This window comes from Tinamus guttatus, unplaced genomic scaffold, assembly GCF_059628265.1.
Source record: "Tinamus guttatus ecotype Peru unplaced genomic scaffold, ASM5962826v1 Tinamus_guttatus_pri_ptg000018l, whole genome shotgun sequence".
In the NCBI taxonomy this organism is placed as follows: Eukaryota; Metazoa; Chordata; class Aves; order Tinamiformes; family Tinamidae; genus Tinamus; species Tinamus guttatus.
The window spans coordinates 653,525-673,553 of NW_028288552.1; the positions used below are offsets into that span (position 1 = coordinate 653,525).

Sequence of the window (20,029 nt, forward strand, 5' to 3'; positions counted from 1 at the left end):
ATTTTTCAAGGTTGTTTATTTTAAATCTATATGTGAGTGATCATAAGCATTTCTCTATTAGCAAAAAATTCTTAAATATAGTCAAACTATTAAGTGGTTTCCCAATGTGATCATATTGCTGTTTGACTGTATAATTATTTTCTCTGTGAAGAAGCTAAATTTAACCTAACAATGACTGTGTCATGGCATTAACAGAAAATGTGTCCTGTGATAGGGCACTGTGTAGACACTGCACCAAAATACAACCACAGTTCATTTAATTCATCTTCCAAGAGGGGTTAAATATCACACTAGTCATTTGCCCTTGATTTTTAAAGCCACATCAAACAATTGTGTGGAAAGGAAAAAAAGGAAAGTGCTAGGTTTTTTGATTTCATCAGTTGATGACTTGAGGTCACTTGATATCCCTTTGTTTATAGTACAGTGATATGTCTGTATCTTCTAAAGGTTCACCAGAGTGACTTATTGCTGTGGTACAAGGTCTAAATTTAAACTTGCCAGGCACATGCCAGGCACCACATGATGCATAAAATATTCTAGCAATATATTACAAAACTTGTCAACACTGGAGAAAATGACTATTCCAAGAACTGGAGCTGGCCGAAAAAAAAAAAAAAAAATTCTTATTCCAAAATGGGCACTCATGAGGAATAGTGATTCCAGGAGCTAGAGAAAGAGAAAGAGGGGTTTATTCCATCGTTCTTATGGAGGAAAAAGATCTTCCTTGGTTAATGAAGAAAAGTCAGCAGAATAGAGACATAGAAAGGAGAAGCCAATTTTCAGTTGGAATATTCACTTTTTTCATGTCTTTTCTATTTCTCATTTCTGAACATCTATGCTAAGAACCATCCCAGCCCCCTAAAGTGCCTGTCAATTATATTATATCTGGGCTCTAAAGTGCTATAATTGTTTTGGTTGTGTTGTGAGAGTGTCCTGAGCAGACTTGCTTTCAGCTACCCATGCATGATCTTGTTCTAAACCCAGATCAGCCTGAGTGCCTATGGAAGTAGTCTGAAACAGTCTCACTACTACTATTGTACAATAAACCAAGGGGCCTTGCAAAATTCATCATAATAAAATCCTTTTGTGAGATGTTCTCCAATCAGGGAAATCAAAACCCACAAAGAACAGTAATAGTAGCAATTTTTAGCACGAGACTATTAAGGACACCAAGCAAGATTACAACACTCCTTAAGCCGAAAAAGTTTAGCTAACACATGCAGCCTAGAAGCAGATATTTGTTGACTGATAAAGTGATGCTTTTCTGTCTGAAATATAATAACTCTTTATCTGTATTTTGACAGGTTCAGTCTATGACAATGAAGCCTGTAACTGCATGTCCTTCTGGGATTATCATATTCTTATTTGCATTGTTGCAGAGGAGCCATGGACAATGCAAAGAAGCAGCTAAAAAGTCAGAGATGAATCTGAGTATAAAATACGATCTTCCTAGCTTCACCGCAGAAACACCGATTCAGAATGTAGTTTTATATAACCATCATGTTTATATTGGAGCAGTCAATAAAATATACGTATTAAATGAAGCACTTCAGAACATTTCTGTGTACAAGACTGGGCCTGTTTTGGAGAACCCTGGCTGCACACCATGTGAAGATTGCAAAGATAAAGCCAATTTATCTAACAGCATATGGAAGGATAATGTCAACATGGCGCTGCTCGTAGAAACCTACTATGATGATCAGCTCATCAGCTGTGGTAGCGTGTCTGGAGGCATTTGCCATCGTCACATCATTCATCCTGACAACCCTGCTGATATAGAAAGTGAGGTGCACTGCATGTACTCTACACAGATGGATGGAGAAGCAAATAATTGTCCTGACTGTGTTGTAAGCACTTTAGGAACTAAAGTCTTAGTGACAGAAAAGGACAGGTTTGTCAACTTCTTTGTTGGAAATACTGTGACATCTGCAATTCAACCACCATATGTACTGCATTCAATATCAGTTAGAAGGTTAAAAGAAACACAGGATGGTTTTGAATTTCTCATGGATCAGTCGTACATTGATGTTCTCCCTCAGTTTCGTGATTCTTATCCAATTAGGTATGTCCATGCCTTTGAAAATAATCAGTTTGTCTATTTTCTGACTGTCCAGAGAGAATCTCTCGACTCCCAGACTTTTCACACCAGAATTATCCGGTTCTGCACCGTAGGTTCAGGGATGCGCTCTTACATGGAAATGCCTCTTGAGTGTATTTTCACTGAGAAGCGGAGGAAGAGGTCCATTCGGAAGGAGGTGTTCAACATCTTGCAAGCTGCCTACGTGAGCAAGCCAGGCGCAGCCCTCGCCCACGAAATGGGCCTTGGGTTGAACGATGATATTCTCTATGGCATTTTTGCACAAAGTAAACCAGATTCTTCTGAGCCAACAAACAGGTCTGCTGTCTGTGCTGTCTCTGTGCGAACCATCAATGAGTTCTTCAACAAGATTGTCGACAAGCAAAACATGAAATGTCTTCAGCACTTTTATGGAAAAGATAGCAAATACTGTGTGAACAGGGTAAGTGACAATTATTTCTGTGATATTTGAGGGTGACCTCTGCAGTTTTTTCTTTGCCTACTCCACTGTCATGTAGCTATCCCCTCAATTACAGTTATGAAATGTAAGTAAGTCCCTAATCATTTCAGATTATTTAGCATTGCTGATGATTCATCTTTGTAAGAACTAGTTCCTGTAAATTGACTGTGAAAATCACTAATGTCCTTATGGTAATAAGAAAGTACTAACAGAACTGGAAAAAAAATCCATATTTTTTAACAAATAATTGTTTTTCTTTTCTCTTGAGAAGCTGTGATGCAGATAAATGGAACATTTAGCAAGTTATTTCTTTCAATAACATAAAAAAGTTCATTAACATTTGTATCTTTGTGCACAGAGGAGTCCCTGAAAATATCACTCATATTTTAAACTGTTAATGCTGAATCACTGTCCTCTTTAGAAAAATGAAAGAGCTACTTTGGAGCATGCCATGAAGAGCCAGATTGTAATACAATTACTCATGCTTAACACATAAACGGCCCCACTGAAACCAGTTCTCTTAATGAAAGAGCATCTATTAAAAGTGTCCTGTGAATTAGAGTAATGGAAGTTTCAAATGAGAAGAGTTGCTTTTCTGTACACCAAGCGTTCAGGTGATAGCTGTTTTGCAGCCATCTGGAATTCTGCTGAGTGGAGGAAGCACAGAGATTATTTCTTCCCTCCTGCTCAGTGCCTGTGCTCATGTCAGCTCTTGTAAAAAGAATACAGAATCTGGGAAAGAAGTACTTTCCTAATTTGTTTTGGAATATAAGATAGTATAAGTTTGAAGTGCACCTGCTTTTGCCTCAAGGCCTAAGTGGAGCCTTTTCTGTTTTTTTTTGAATAAGGGAAAGCTTATTGGGAGATGGCACACTGCACTGACCACAGGGCAGGGCCAGAGCAGCAGCTCCCCTAGCTTTTCAACTGGAGGGGACCTGATGTGTCCTGATTGTTTTGGATGTGGAAAGGGCAACTTTCAGGAACGAAAATAAAATTACAAAACACTCATAAAGTAACTTCTTCATATCTTTTCTCACTGCATTATTGTTCTCTTAATTTTTCATTTCAAGCCTCAAGGCTTTTTTTTTCCCCCGTTTTTATTTTGTTTTTCACAGCGAACACTGTTTTTCTCTGAAAGTGTTTTTCTTTTCCTTGTTTTTTTTTTTTGTATTTCGTTTGTGAGTGAATATGTTTAAAGCTTGTGGCCTTAACTTATCTCATGCTGTTCTTGCTTATATACCTATTTCATAAGTAGATCTTTTCATAGCAAAGTATACTATTAAAATATTGACAGAATAATTTGCCACTTTTCACATGCTGGGAAGTGCTTTCCTCTTGCAAAAGCTTTTCCAGAGTCTGCTGCTGCTTTGCATATCAGAACTGAATGTCTTACACTGCAGAAGGTTTACTATAGCTGCCCATTTTCAAGAAATGTCATCAGAACTCTGATTTCTGCTACATTGAATGCATAAAGAGAAAACATATTTCTGTGATTTTTTTTGTGTGTGCTTCCTTTAAATGCCATAAACACAGTCAGAAATTTTGTCGCGATTGTTTGCTTCACACCAAAATATCCAGACTGTCAAGCTTTGCTATTCCATTTTCTTTGCTTTATTCCAGAGGAGTTGTGAAGACTCCTATGAAGTGTCTTGAAAGCCTTTTCTGCTTTCAGCTGGCCAAATAGATTGGCAAGAATTTGTCAGGCCTTCTTTATACACCTGTTTTTTTTTTCAGATGTGCAAAATAGACCTGCAAGTTTGGGGGACAGAGGGAGCAAAAGAGCAGGCAAGCAGAAATATATTATTTCTTCTGCTTATACTTGTGTCAGGGATGTCAAATCCAATCTTCTTTGGTATTGCTGGAGATTGAAAATAAAATTTCAGCTCCCTGAAGTCTTCTTGTGCCCTTTTTTGTGCGTATTAAAATGTACCTAAGGTCATGACCCATTTTTTCCTCTTTGTAACTCACCTTCAGCTTGGAAGAAAACTTTCTATGAATGGCTAGAGTTTGTCACAGTTTATTTTGGCAAAATTCAGAAGTTGATTTTCATAAGGTAGCCAAGATGATCTTTCTCTTTGTTGTTATGAGGGAATGAAACCACAGATCACTGATGCAAGTGAAAGCTACTGACGACCATTAAGTCATAGGAACTATCCTATGAAACAGGATACATACTATCCTATGAAACAAGTGAAAACAGTCCAGCAGTGAATATGACATGTCAGTAACTTCCTTTTTTTCCTTTTTCGTTTTTTTTAATGAGCCTTAAGCAGTATTTCAAGGGAGTGCTATGCTATCTGAAATTTTTTCAGATTGATGAAGGCCATTCCATGTTATCAAAGAGTCACATGGACTAAATTGTTGCATAATTTTCTTCAACTTCAGTGTAGTCTATCTTTTTTTGAGTGAGTGTCCCTCTGTGCTCTGTTTACTCTAAGGCTGCTAAAGTTAGAAACAGACCAAAATAAACCAGAATAACCCCCCCAAAACATCAGCCACTCCATGTCAGATTTTGAGCATGGGCATTAAATAAAAATACTTCATCTCAGCTTGATGCAGTTGACAAAATTTATTAGTTTTCAGCCTTATTTTTAGAGGAATTGGGTTTATATGGTTGTGCTGTTGACTACCTATCTTTCTGTTAGCCTTTCTAATAACCTCAGCAATGAGAGAGATATATGTGAATCCAGATGTGAATCTAGAGACAGCTCCAATATGTGCTCAGGCTGTGCAAACTGATGAAGTATAAGAATGCTCTTTATAATCTTCAGAGAATCCACATGGGCTAAAGCAGAGTCCGCAGTTACCCATGGGAAAAGTCTTTGTCAAAACTTAACTTGGACAGCTAAGTCAATCAAACACAACATATAAATCTCAACAATGCTGTGTTTCACTCATTCCAGTGCTTGTGCAAAGCCTTATAAAGTCAAAATAAAATATTTCCAGTTGTGTTTAAGTGAAACACTGTAGAAGCCAAAGCTTGGACTCATTGAAGCCAGGGTTAGGAAAAGTCAATCAAATGGTACATCTGATTGATTTCAGATGTACTTCAGTGGAGCTGTGCCCAGTTAGCACTTCCTGAGAATTTTCTTCAGTGAAGCGCTGGCTGTCACTTCAATGGCAATAAGGAGAAAACAGATCTTGCTTTAAATTAAAAGAAAAAATGTGGAGTAATAGTGTTTTATTGCCCAAGTCAGGACAAAGAGGTGGCTGCTGTGGAGGGTTTCGAATCACTGTTCAGGAATCTCCTCACCCGCAACAAAGTGGGAACTGGATATAGGCTCTTAGCAAATTTTATTTGGTGGCAATTAGTCACTTTCAGGCATCGTGTTAGAATGGAGAAATACTTAAAGAGGCAAATGCAGCAAAGCTCATTTGCAGAAGTGGTCTAAATAGGATTTTTGAAGCGAGCAAGGTAGGTTGAGTTTAGCTTTGACAATCTCAACTATGCAGGGCAACCATCTTTAGTTAGATTGTGGTCTTATGGGAGTTGTTTGCTCTCTTCCTAAATCTATGGCCCTTATGCAGCAAACTGTGAGGCAATTTCTCCTTTGATACCCAGCTACAATCCCCATGGATTTCCATGGAGGGGTATCTCTAGAACAACTCTATTGTTTTAGAGTTCCTCTAAAGCTCTAGAGTTTCTCTAAAGTTTCTGTGGTTTGGTTGCTTCTATGCGAAAGTTCATAAGGACTCCTTTCCATTTACAGGAAAATGGAGAAACCACAGGCAGGCCTTTGCTACTATATTCCCAGTAAGTGTCTTAAGGCAAGACAAACTGGTCACCAATCCTGTCAAATGAAAGGCACAAACAGATGAAAATCAGATTGGAAGACTGTGAAATGAAAACAGAAGATCACCAAAACAAAAGATAAAGTGACACTAGAATAAACACATGGTGATGCTTCTTTATTACCATTACATAGATGATAGATGGGTAAAATTGGGTTATGCTTATATTGTAATGGAAGAAAATAATTGCTGCCTTCTATTAGGAAACCACAAAAGCCCTTATTGATCTGTCATCCTAAGGGTATGTCTAGGAATATTTAATAAAATAAACAGAGACAAGTAATTCTTTTGAGGCCCTGTAACCATAATCTCCAACACCATTTGCCTTAAAAAAATTGGCAAGATTAAAAATAACACTGCAACTCCTCTGATTGTGAAGGTTTGATGTGGTTCATTTAGATAATCTTGCAGCATGGAAGAAATGTTTTTTATACTGTGAGTATAATATGCCTGAATATTTTCCCTAAAACTCAGGCACCAGAAACCATCTGATTGGTTCAGTCATTTCCTCTGGAAATAGTATATCAAATGGCATAAAGTACTCTGCCTGGGCATGAAGCCTGCTCCTGTCCATGCAGATTTTCTGGAAGCTTTTCCATGGGCTCTGACATCTCAGAAGAATGCACAGGCAGGAACTGGTCAAGGGAGAACGTGCACCAACTGATTGTAGAGCACTCTAAAATAGGCTTGAACCATAGCAGTAAGGCAATAGACTGCAGCTACACTCCTGTTCAACGCCCACTGCCTGTTCTTACTGCAGTCTGAACTCCTGGGAAGCCTCATGGGAGGAAAAGCTGGGTGTAGGTTCAGCAATACCTGTGGATGTGGGACCAGGTTGGACCATGTTCGGCAGGGAGCTATAGCAGCAAGGTCTGCCTTCTGGCCCTGGGATTCACCACCGGGCATGGTCACAAGGAAGTTCCCAAGACAAGGGAAAAAAAGACAGGTTAGGAGGGTTCTTTAGCTATTACCACATTGCCCTTAATGGGAGGTATCTTCAGAGACTCCTCTGAGCCCTAAGAGCTATAGGGCTTCGGGACTAACCTATTGCTCTCTGAGTTCTGCAAGAAACAGAGGCAGTTTTCCATCACCTGAACTCCTGCTAGGGGCATGTCTCTGTCTTCCACTTGTGCTTATTGATGCTTTATCATTTTCTCGATGAAAGCTGTATTTCTCCGTGAAAAAGTGGTACCGTTAAACTACCATTTTCTGGAAAGGGCACTGCTTTATCAGCAAAAGCTACTAATAATGATCCATTTCCAGACTTTTAAATCAAATTCTTCTATTTAAGACAGGATTCCCTATTGGTTATTAGTCTGAGAGACTGACTGTCTGTATTCTCTGGAATTGCACAGAAATCATTTCATGCAGAAAATATTTCTTATTTCTTTATTATTAATAGCTGGATTCTCTGGTCATGTGTATTTTATTTCTCAAAATTTCTCAAGACCCTTAAGTTACTCCAAGTACTAGAACTGGACAGAGAGTATTTTTCTCATCCTGTGCAAGTTTGCAAAATTTGAAAAACTTTACTGTCCCAAAATAAGACAGCTGCAAAATGTAAGCTAGCGGATTTGCAGCTGTGAGAATTTTCATTCACAGATGTATAAGGTTCATGTCTGTGACACTTTTCCTGGGTTCAAACTGAAGTGTAAGTGTCCTTTCACCCCAGTTTAGATTTTGCTCTACTCTACTCATGGTTTTGTGCAATGGGACTTAGACCCTCTTGAGAGAACTGTTCAGATTGTTTTTATATATATAATTCCATTCTCCAAAGAAAAAGAAGCTAATTTTTTTAGTGCATTCCATGCAGATCTTGCTAGCTTTAGTAGAGAGTTAAGACATCTAAGTTAGGAACTGATTTCCCTCAGGTTCTGGTATGAAATTATAGAGATACCTCCAGAGGGTCTCTATCTCAGATACTGCATTATTTTCAGAGTCCTACAGGCTTTCCATTTTTGTCTGTCCATGACTCCTTTTTACCCTTTTTTTACCCCTGACGTAAATCCTGACAAAAGATATGACTGCCTTTCAGCTCACTCAACACCAGCCTAACCTCAGCAGTTTCTTTGCTTAGTCTGATCTGGCTCAGGTTCCTGTCCCACCTTCCTTATTGCTCACTAAAACAACAGTAGGTAATTAGTATCCAAGAGACAGTTGTGCTACTTGCACTTTCTAGGTGGCATGTGGGTTTCTGATCTCATGCTGCTTTTACATCAAAGTTGAATTACTCCCGATTTCCATGGACAGAATTAAATCCTGAGTCAAATCACATGCTAAATAAAAAGTGTCATTAAGAAAGAAGATTTGTAGCATAAATGGTTCAGCAAGTAAATGTAGGTAACAAAGAAATATAAGTAGAGCAACATATGCAATGAGGAAAGTAATGAAAAGGAGGAATGATCTTGGGGAAAGCGAGTAACACCTTAAGCAAACGTCATTCAGCTTGTATATAAAATGGTGTAAATTAAGGCAAATTACATGATTCCCTCCTACCTTCTGGCCTCCTTTCTATCTCACATATCTCTTGCACCACTGTTTTGGCTAGACATGCAGCTGTTGTGCAATGTTATCCTGGAATAAGAGTCTCCACACTTGGCATTATGACACAGCCTCTCTTTTCCACCACAACTTCCATGCAAACAAGGACTTCTGAGGAAAAAAAGGATTTCATGTACAGTACAACTGTACAGCAAAATTGTTTTATCAGCATCTCCCACGCCTTATTTTATTTCATCAAACTGAATAATTAATCAACACCTCTCCTTTGATAACCTGTACACTAAGTTAAATGTTAAATTAATATAAAGGAAATGGGGAAAATACAAAGATTACTTAGGTCCATTTTATCTGCTAAATCAATAGGATTTACTTAGTGCTAATGCACTAACCAGATTATGAAAACTAATGCACCAATGTTCAATGACAAAAGCAAATAACTCTTTGAATCATCTTGACAATAGAACATGTAATCATTTTAATTTGTATTACCTAATTACATTTAACATGGATGTCTTTTTACCTTATTACCTTAAGTGAAGCTCGCTCCAGGAACCTCCTTCCCCACCTCATTGGGGCAGTTAAGTAGATCAAAGCAACAATTATTAGGAGTAAGTGGGATGACACTGTGTAAATTTTTACATCAGTGGAATTCCTTAAAAGAATTCTGTTTCTCTGGAGGTCAGAATTTCTCATGGAATCTTTCCATTGACTTCAGTGAGTTTTGGGCCAAGTCCTTAAAGCTGAAAGTGTAGCTTAAAGCTATTTTTTTTCCTCAATAATTTCATCTTTTTCCTTATTTTGCAACACATACTGTTTTGAAGGGTTGGTTTTCCTATGTGCAGGCAGTAGCAACATCTAGTAGTGGCTACTGTGCAGTTATGATGGTCTCTGAGCGTTTCCATCTGAACGGACTCTTTCCGCTTGCTTGTTTTTTCTTCAAGTCTTTTACTTTGCAGCTGAGATGTGGAAAGTTGTTTTTGATTGTTTTTGTTTTTTTGTTTGTTTGTTTTTCTCAAGAGAAAGAGATCTAATTCCTCACTTTCACCCAACAGGACACACTCAAGAAAAATGTAGTTTATTATTAATACCAGTTCAGATCAATATCTCTGCAACAGTAGAAGTTTAAAAAAAAAAAAACCCCACTGTTCTGGAGATTGCCTAAATGTCTTCTACATTTTAAATTGGCTTGGAAACCAATCTGGTATGTAGAATCGGCTGTTCATTCACCGTGTGCCACTATCATTCTTTGAAAATGGACGTTTGTCATTTGCCAATTTCCAAAACCAGCCCGTCTGGCATTAGCTCATTCCCATGGTACATTTTATGCCATAGAAATGCTCGAAGAAGTGTTCTGTGATCTCCTTTTGGATGCCCATTTGTCTTGAGGGAGTCATGTCTTTGAGCTAGATCCAGGATCTGTAACAGAAAACAAGAGATGATACTTAGGAATATGATTCCTGAAAACCAGCAAGTCATATAAGCTAAGAAGAGCATATAACCTGTAAGAAATGAGACCCCTACCTATTCTAATTTTTACTTCAGTTCTCCCTCCAAAATGGAATATTCTGTACTTGATATTAGTAAATTCTATCTAGTCTATTCAGTCTGTTTCTTCAATTTGTCAAATTAATTTTAAAATCTAATGCTGTCCTCCAAATTGCTTGCAGGACAGCATAAGATGTAGTACAGCAATAAAAAGTCATTAATCGCTAGTTTATTTAAGGCATTAAACTTAATTTCACTTTCTAATTGAGCATGGCACTTAATTAGGAAGAGTAGTTTTTGGCCAGCTCTGGAAAAAAAAAAGACGTGGAGGAATGCTTACTGAACTGTTTCTTCCAATTGCAGGCACTTCAAATATCAGAAAAATCTCACAAAAAAAAAAATCTGTAGTTGAAATTTCTGATTTTTCCCCAGTGTCTAGTTATTCATACCAGCTATTTTCAGTTCTGACACTTACCTAACTTGATTTCATTTGAGGCTTTTGTTTTGCATCAAGATTTGCTCCCTGCTTTGCACTTTTGATTTCGACTGTGCAAATCCTATTTTTATGCCAACTAAATATGATGCATAAATCATCAGTTAACTGCCAAGCCATGACAGCTCCTGATAGCCAGCTCAGAGATACCTAAAATCTTTTTTTTTTTTTTTTTTTTTTTTGGTATGTTTGTCTTCCATGGACTGGATCCAGGCTAAATTCCCAAGCACCACAACTTCCCCTATGAACAAATATGATAGCATGTGTTATCTCCTGCCGTTTCTGGGCACGGGCAGCCCGTGCCCACACCTCGCTGCATTCCTACACCGAGCACCGAGCCTCCTCGGTGAATCACCCATGCAACTGGCACCTCCAATCGCGCCAGAGCACCCAGCCCTATCACTTACCGTCCTCTCATTGTCCATTTCAATATTTGTGTGATTTGTCACTGGAACTTGGCGTAATATCCAGCCTGCATCATCTGACATCAGTTATTTTTCCACTTTGACAGCCAAATGGATACTTATATGTGTACTGGGGTGGAGGGAAGAGGGGGAGAGAGAGACTCAGACTTCAAAGAGTTAATTTAAAGCAGCTTCTTTTCCCAACTGCTTTCTGTGTTATCAATCTTTCTTTAGTTTTCTGAGTAGCCTTTTAATCTCTGTATTCTTTCCCCTAGATCAAAGCATTCATATTTCTGAGATAACTAACCTTACATTATAGTTAATCCATGAAGCACCAGGTTTTGTAAGAAAGCCATATGTGGAACAGTTTGCAGGTCCTTGGGCAGACACCCAAAATTACAGCATCTCTGAGGAAGGCTGCCCTGACTTTGAGGAAGCTGGGAAAGGTGTCAGGGCAAGGAAGAAAATCGAGCCACTTGCTAAAAAGAGATTGAACGGAGATTCATGATGACTATGAGGATGTTCAAACCGTTGTAACATGACCACATATGAGAAAGTACTTTTTTTTTTTTTTTTTGAAGTTAAACACACAGAAACATGTTTGCTTTTTGGAGAAAAGACCTTATAGTGAAGAGCAGAGGTCCCAGGTTGGGGGAGGGAGAAATGAGAGCTCTGCCTCATTTCAAAAAGAATGAAAACTGTATATCTTTCTGCACTTGAACTGTGCATACTCACTGTATGAGTAATCTTTGTGCAGATGTTTCACAAATACTTTTAGACTGGATAGGATATGAGTGTGAAAGAATAATGCTTTGAGCTTGTTTGGTGGCCAAAATGAAGAAAGGCTAAATTTGTCCCCTGTTTATGTGTTAGTCAAATACTGGGCTAAGAATATTTCAAGTATATTCAATGATTATTAGTGGGCCTTCTGTATGGCACCATGTCAGTTCCTGCCAAGCAAGACATACCATACAGTAACAGTTAATATCAAAACTAATACAGCAACACTTAAGCATATAGCTAATCACACCATTAAGTCCCTGCTATATCAGATCTAATATAGTACCTCTCTTTTTTAATATCAGTAGATCATGTAAAGAGATCTCAGCTGTTCTTCTTAGATCTTATTCTGCATTTTACCTAAATGACACAGTTGAAACACTTGGACAGGGCATCAGGAGAAAAGCTGGCACCACTGCTGACTTCTAAGGAGCACTTGGCAGTGCTGCTGCTGTGCTCAGTTCAGAAGCATTATAATTCAAGAGATTGAGATATTAGATTGAATATTTTGTTAATAGCATTTTCAATGTCTTTTGTTTTTTTTTCCAAAGTTCACCAGAATTAAAACGGCAAGAAATTCTTTATTTATTTGCTTTATTGCTTTCTTTCTCATACTACTTTGATTATAAGTCATAGAAGGAAAACCAAATCCAGAAAATAAGAAAATAAAAATTTAGTCCTGCTTATTCTTTAAGAGCATGATCCAGATCTAATGAGTTTAGTGGAAAGACTATGATTAACTTCAAAAGGCTTGATTCAAGCTTTTAAAAAGACTTTTAAAAATATATTTGTAAAAACCGTCAATAAAAAGGTAGGAAAAAATCAACCTCTGTATTGATTTTGCCAGAGGAAACCATCAAAAGATCCCTTATACCCTCCCTTATATGTTTATTTATAGATTATGTTACAGGGGAGCATACTAGATGACTTCCAAATTTAAACTGGTTAGAGATCCTTTAGGTGGTTCCTGGTTATTATCTGTGCAATCCCACCAAAACGGATGATGTAGTATCAGCGGTAATGGAATTATTGATTAATAGATTACTATTGAATCACCAGGACAGCAGTCATAATCTTCTCTAGAGATAACTTAAAGTGCATTGTTTAAGAATTATTCCAATGAAAATTAAAAACGTGTATTTTCTATTCCCAAAATGAAAGAGGAGAACCTGCAAAAACAGCAAATATTAGCACGCACTCAAGATACATACAGATTGGTCAAAATAGTGCATAAGCAATAGCTGATCCATATAACAGCCTAAGAAATTGTAAAGACACAATAGTGTCATTAAAATACACAATCAGAAACATATTTTTTCTCGTTTTATCTCCCTCTTCTCTTTATCCACCATTTTTTTCCTCTTTTCTATACCCTCACTGAAAAAAAAAGAGTGGTGAAAAACAATAGAAAGAAAAGAGGATTGGAAAATGATATTTTTATGCAAAGAAGCTGAGGGGGGAATAAAACATGTTTAGAGAATTGCTTTTCTAAGCATAGGAACAAATAGATTGCTATGCAAGCTTTGAGGTTAAAGAATTCTGAGACCCTTGGAAGCAAAGCAGTATGGAAGTTACTAAAAATCCCTTATAGGTATATCCTTTGGTTAAGTAAGTTGTTATAGTCTCATTCCTAATGACAGAATATAAAAGGAAAAAGAAAACATTCCTATAACATTAAGAAGTCATTGCTTTCCTTTTGGAATATTATAACTGATGAAACAATTAAGTTTGAAACATTTAAAAATACTTTTGGCCAAATGCATTTGTACTAAATGACTTCACTCTGACAAAGATCTATTCCTACTCATAAAGAGAGCACTCATCTGTACTTCATTTTCAAACAGGCTTTTTCAAGAAATGCTTCGTACTGCAGAGCACAAGATGATGAATATCGCTTAGAAGTCACAACTCCTTTGCAGAGGGTCGACTTGTTCATGGGCCAGTTCAACAATGTCCTGTTAACTTCGATATCTGTCTTCACCAAAGGGAACCTTACTGTTGCTAACTTGGGAACATCAGAGGGCCGCTTCATGCAGGTAAATGTTACTTGCAATCAGAAACACGCTGTATTTCAGCAGAAGAGTGAAAAATGAGGGGCAATATAACCTCAGTATAACCTCAGTATAACCTCAGATTAACAGGGCATTATAAAACTGGAATTGCTGAGGACCACTGTGCATTTGGTATTCTAGATGTTTGCATGAACCTTGTGTTTTGGAACAAATTCTGTGATCACCACTCACTTCAGGCTGGTTCTGCTCGTAGAGCAGTTTTGGTGAATACAACCAAGATTGCTTGCAAAGGAAACAAAACTGAAAGCTCCATCCTGAGTAAGAAAGCTCCATCCATCCAGCTCCATCCTATCAGACATGCACCAAACACCAGCTGGGGCAGAAGGGTGACTGCTTCCTCAAACAGCTTCAAATATGAGCTTGCTATGGTCATTTGGTAATGGTCAAATGACTTGAGAATAATGACTTGGGAACCAGATGAAAGCTAGTCCAAAGTCAAATGTCCAGACAGGTTATAGTGAAGATGCAGAAGCCTCAGCATGAGTTGTTTCTGTCTGCTGATCCATTCCTGTGGTACCAAATTATTTGCTAACATACCCCTGTTAAACTGTGAAACTGAGATTATCTCCTCCTTTGTTTTCTTTTGAATTACTCTGAGTGCATCTTCTTATATTCTAGGGCTTTTGCTCATTCTTCTCTCTGTCCTTTCAGACGGCAACACATTCCGTCCTCAGACAAGATTTCTGTAGGTGGATAAATCACACTCTGGAGAAGTTTGTCTCCCTACACTGAGTACACTACTAACTTATTTAGATTATACTAGATGCTTTCTTTACAGGAGACTAAAGAAATACATCCAACCCATAAGGCCAACAGTCTTTTGAAAATTAAACAGGCAAAATACAGCATTTGAAGACAAAATATTTTGAAGGCAACAGGGGATCTTTCTAACCATCTATCTTATTTCAAGGACTGTCATCCAGCAGTAACCTCCTTGGAGGTCTTGGCTTCTCCAGCTGCTGCAGTGACTGGCCTTGGTACATGTCTCAGCCTGGATCCCTTGTGCACCCAAGGACATCTTTGTCTTTTTTTCTGTCAGTGGGTTCTCTTGAGTGTTGGCCAATCCTTGACCCTTCTTGGTCTGAAGGCTGCAGAGAGTTATGAAAATTAGCAGTGTTATCCCTTAACCATCATTAGGTGGAACCTGCTCAAAAGGCCATCATGAGTTGCTGTGCCCTTCCAGGTTTTCCATTTCTGGTAATCCTCCATTGAAAAACACTTGGGCACATGTATCTTTTCATAGGCATCTTTTTTCACCTTTTGTGTTTTGTACCTCATCAGATAGGATTAGAAAACAAGCTTTCTTTTTTTTCTTTTCTTTTCTTACTTCCATTGTCTGTATGCAGGGTATGGGAGCATACTGCTGAGCATAGGAGCAACCAATTCTTTGTTCTTAAAGGTAGCTACTGGTTCACACAGTCAATATGAGCAAGGTGTTTAATCCTTCTAAAGCCATTTCCTTATCTATGAAATGCAGTTAATAACAGTTGCTGTCTTTTTCATAGCATTTGTTCTGGGCTTGGACAAAGCTTTTAGAGAACTTTGGTAGAAAGAGCAAGGCAGCATTATTTTTGTAAGTAACTTTCTTTGAATTATTCATTCAAGTCCTGCACCAGACATTTCATTCAGACTTTTGTCCAACTCTTGGAACAATTAAAATATTTCCAGGATACATTTCCCATTCTAGGCTCAGTTACAGATCAAAAGAAAGGCTATTGTGTGAATTGCACATTGCCATTAGCAGAAATATTCTCATCATTGAATTAGATTGGCTTGAGTTACAGAGGGAAGTTAGCATTGGGCTCATATTGTAATAAGTATGAGCTCTTGCTTGGAGGGCTGAGTGCAACCGGCAAGAAAATAAGCACATAGACTACCTAAAATGACACTATTTCCAACCAAAAAAAGTTACAACGGGGGATTTTTTCCCTTTTTTTCCTTTTCCTTTTCCCCTCAAAATCACCTTGGAAAAGATCCTGGGTCTCCAGGGTAGAGATGACTGACTTTCCCGAATTTAATATTCACTTACATTAAATCTTCTTTTTTTGCACTCGTACTTATCTAGGAAGTGCTTTCAAACATGTTCATTAGCAAATGCCCAACTAAAGCAGATTTGCAATAGAGTTTCTATGGAAATACAGCTATTAACTGCAATGAGATGTAGATCATTAAAGACGAAGCTAGTAAATTAGCATTACTGAGTTATAATGGTTTTAAAAAAAGCAGGATAATCTAACGATGACTTAATTCATCAAACCAATATCCCCAACCCCTTCCACATATTTCTTAACAAAGACATGTAATAATGTTTTTATTTGTTTTATTCACAAATTTACTACAACATAATGAAAAGGAATCTCAATTTTTATCTTTTTTAATGCCCAAGTTTTGCAGAATTTTTTTACACTCATATTTTTAGCTTATTGTTATTTACACATGGAAAAGGTTGAGTTTTTATGTGCAATCTACTTGCAACTATCCACAGTTGATTATTTCCCTTCAGTGATAGAATTGCTTTCAGAGGTAATTAGTAGCAAAATTCTATCCCTCAGGGGCTCTCTTTTAAATCCTGTTATATTGTGTTAATATCTTTAAAAGACCATATTTTCATAGCAATTATTTAAAAGCAAAATAACAAAATATTCACATATAGATGCCTAAAGTTAGAAACTCAGTTTGACTCTTGAAGTGTATCTAGGTGCCTATTTCCTCTTGTATTTAGACCCCCAGATAGGTGTATTTGAAAATGCTTCTCATATTCTGCCTCTATACTTGCTTATACTTGTCTAGCAACCAGATACTTGGTTCTTTCTTTCCTTATTCTTGCTTTCTTTCCATCTACTTTTTCTTCTGCTCATTAATTGCTGCGTTCCTACCAATGTCTGGTCTCTGATTCCATCTATTTTCCTCTGTAAATTACACAGTTACAGCACAGCATTACTGCAAAACAGAAAATTTAATCTGTAGTTTTTAAGACCAGAATTTTTATTCTTTAAATGACAGATAAATGATTCTGGCTTTCGATGTATCTAGAAGTGGATCACAATGAATAGTCCCTATATTTACAAGTGATTTCATTGAAGCTCATGGCATTACCCATCACAACTGTGATAATGACCCAAATCATATTTGAATATAGCCTGTATTTTGCTTCTTTAATAAAAGCATTTGAGATGACAATATTTGGAATGCAAAAGCAGGTATCTTTTATCTGCCCAGTGAATAAAACACCTGTCATTTACTGATAGTTCTTTTAGTTAGAATAAACAGAATTATTCATTTTAACGGGTCTGGAAAGCACTAACACAGGAAAGAAAACACAACCTGCCTCACTAAGAACATATATTTTTCAGCCAAAATCTAAAACTAAAATCATACTGATCTGGATGGTCCAAATACAGAAGATTCATGAGCTCTTTTAAAGACGATAATTGGGGCCAGGAGGTAAATTTCAGAGATCTGGAGAGTAGTTTCAGCACATTGACATACTGAGCATGTTTTGGCTGAATTAGAAGTGTTAAACCTGTATTTGGCCATGAAAAGATTGAAGTTTGTAGTATATTAAATACTGTGGAGTTTCTGTTACAGAAAGGAGCAAGTAATCATTTTTCTAAGACAGCTGACATGCATGAGTCGGATAAGAAAAATGGTTTTACTTCCTTCCTAACCTGGAGTCTGACAACAAGTTTTTCTCTCTCCCTTTCTTTTTTTTCTGTTGAGAAGTTGCAGCTGTTTCAACCCTTCTTATTGCGCTTGTTTTCAGAGTGTGAGTGGGAACGTAGGCTAGAAGTACAGCTGTTGGGTGCAAAGTGAATCAGGTATTTCACAGTAATTATTTGACTAGAAAATAGCACACAGTCACACTGCTATAGTTGTGGAGTCAGGTTTTCAGTTAGTGTAAATCAGTGTTACTCCACTGAAGTCAAAAAGGCTGCTCTGAGAATATTATTCATTACTGGTAAAGACACTTTCGTTACCAGACATTATTTTGGGGAAACTCTAGTTTATCGCAAAAGCCCCAGAAAATATTGAGCTAGAATACTTTCTACTTTTGCTGAGTTCCAATGTGAAATTTTCTTTCCCTGAAGTTTTTTTCAGAGAGTGATTTCTGGGTAATTAAGAAAATGGCAGTGTTCTTCAGGAAGGAGCAATCTTTGTGATAGCTCTGAAAAGAGTGGGAAAACAAGATTTGTTCTGAAAAGCTCACATTTGTTTTTCTCTCTATAAGCAAGACATTGATGCCTCTAGTGTAAGCAGAAGCTAGGTTTTGGTATGATATTACCAAAATGTTTGCAAATAAGAGTATTGTACATGCTCTCATGACTGAAGATGGCCTCAGTAAGACAAAGTCCAAGCAAGTATGTTGCTTGTTGGTGACCTACCTTAGGACAAAGGAAATAGGAAAGTTTTCATCGTAAGTTTTACAGTTATTTTGGCAGATGCTTTCTTCAGATGAAATTTTGGCATGAGAGTTGGATCACTCAGGGACTTTCTGATTATACCAGTGAAACTGAGTGTGCAGCAGGGCAATGGGAGCCCTAGCAGCGCTGTTCTGGGAGCTGCCCATGGAGTAAGAAGCGGCCCCATGGACCCGCTCATCTTCATGGTGCAGGAGGAGGTCCATTCTGTTGCTCCTAGACAATAGGAAAGTCTTGTCCCTGGCAAGACATAGGCACTCTGAGGTAGAGTCAGCCACATGCTGGCTTCAGCCCTGTCCCATGTGCCTGTGAGCTAGCTCTAGCCGGGAAGCCAAGAGTTAGCAGAACATGGTCACACACTGTCTTGTCTGAGCTGCTCCTGGACTAAAAATTGCTTGGAGCACAAGGACCGAAGCATGAGCAGGGACACATGATGGCACAGATATGCCTTGCTCCCTTGAGGCATGTCTCACTCAGTGGGGCACTCACCCTTCTTGGGGCCTCTCTGCACATCTTTGCCCAAAGCTTTATTCATAGTGCTCATTCTATCCCAACGTTTTTAATCAGATTTTTCACATGAAAAGGTGTGCATGGGGTTAGAATTAAGGTTCAAGGAGCCGAATGTGCTATCTCTGGGGGGGGCAGGGTGGTTAAGGGAGGAACATGAGGCAGGCAAACACAGAGACACTTCTCCCAGTGCCCTCCTGCTTCCGGCACTGTGCAGCCCAGAGATTTCCTGAGCTGGACATTGTATCCACATCTGGTGTTTAATAGACCTTGATGGACTTCATTTCCATGGATTTTGCTTACTGCTTTTTGAAATTATTTGTTCTTTTGTCCTCCACAATATCCTGTGACAATGAGTCCTATAATTTCATTATGCTCTGAATGATGAAGAGCTTCCTTGGGGGTTTTCTTAACCTACTGCCTTATCATTTCATTTGGTCCCCCTACTTCTTTATGACAATATAGGTATAGGGACTGGAATCTCCCAAATCTGTGATCTGGGAAATATTCACAGGCAGAACACAAATCTATCAGCTTTCATATCCGAATGGACCACACGCTTAATAGCCACACTGATTTTCCAGGAATACTTATGATTAAAAACAAACAAAAGCAAGACCAAACTGTAAGACATACATCTCATTTCCCTGACAAGGGATAAATTAGCATGTGTCATAGCTGCTTTCAGAGGTTAGATTCCAGGGAATATAATACATGTTGCTGAAATGAGTATGGACAAAGATAATCACATCTGCTTTTTATTTGGTAACTGCACTCAGAGCCTGGCAAGCTGTGTCCCAGAATTCAGTAAGAAGAGTGCCAACTCTTCAGTTGCGCTCTCCTCTTGCAAACAGCTAAGTGGCAAGGCCTTGCTGCTTCAGGAGTGCTTCAGGAGCTTGTGCCCACAGTGACTATTAACACCATGAGTTGACTCAGTGGAAAGGAGCACTGAGCTTTGCATCTTTCAGCACAGTAATTCTAACTGAGTTCATACCCCTGCATACTGGAAGTCATTTCTGCCTTCAGATTGATCAGACTC

At 38.1% G+C, this 20,029-nt stretch overlaps 1 protein-coding gene across 1 annotated transcript in view; it reads left to right on the top strand.

Moving 5' to 3' along the window:
- Positions 1-1,307: 1,307 nt before the first annotated feature.
- MET (MET proto-oncogene, receptor tyrosine kinase) overlaps positions 1,308-20,029 on the top strand; it is a 64,610-nt gene continuing 45,888 nt past the window's right edge. Inside the window, exons 1-2 of the mRNA XM_010220918.2 lie at positions 1,308-2,519; positions 13,838-14,029. Coding sequence (XP_010219220.2) covers positions 1,314-2,519; positions 13,838-14,029 — 1,398 coding nt within the window. The 5' untranslated portion in view covers positions 1,308-1,313. The remainder of the gene's footprint in view (positions 2,520-13,837; positions 14,030-20,029) is intronic.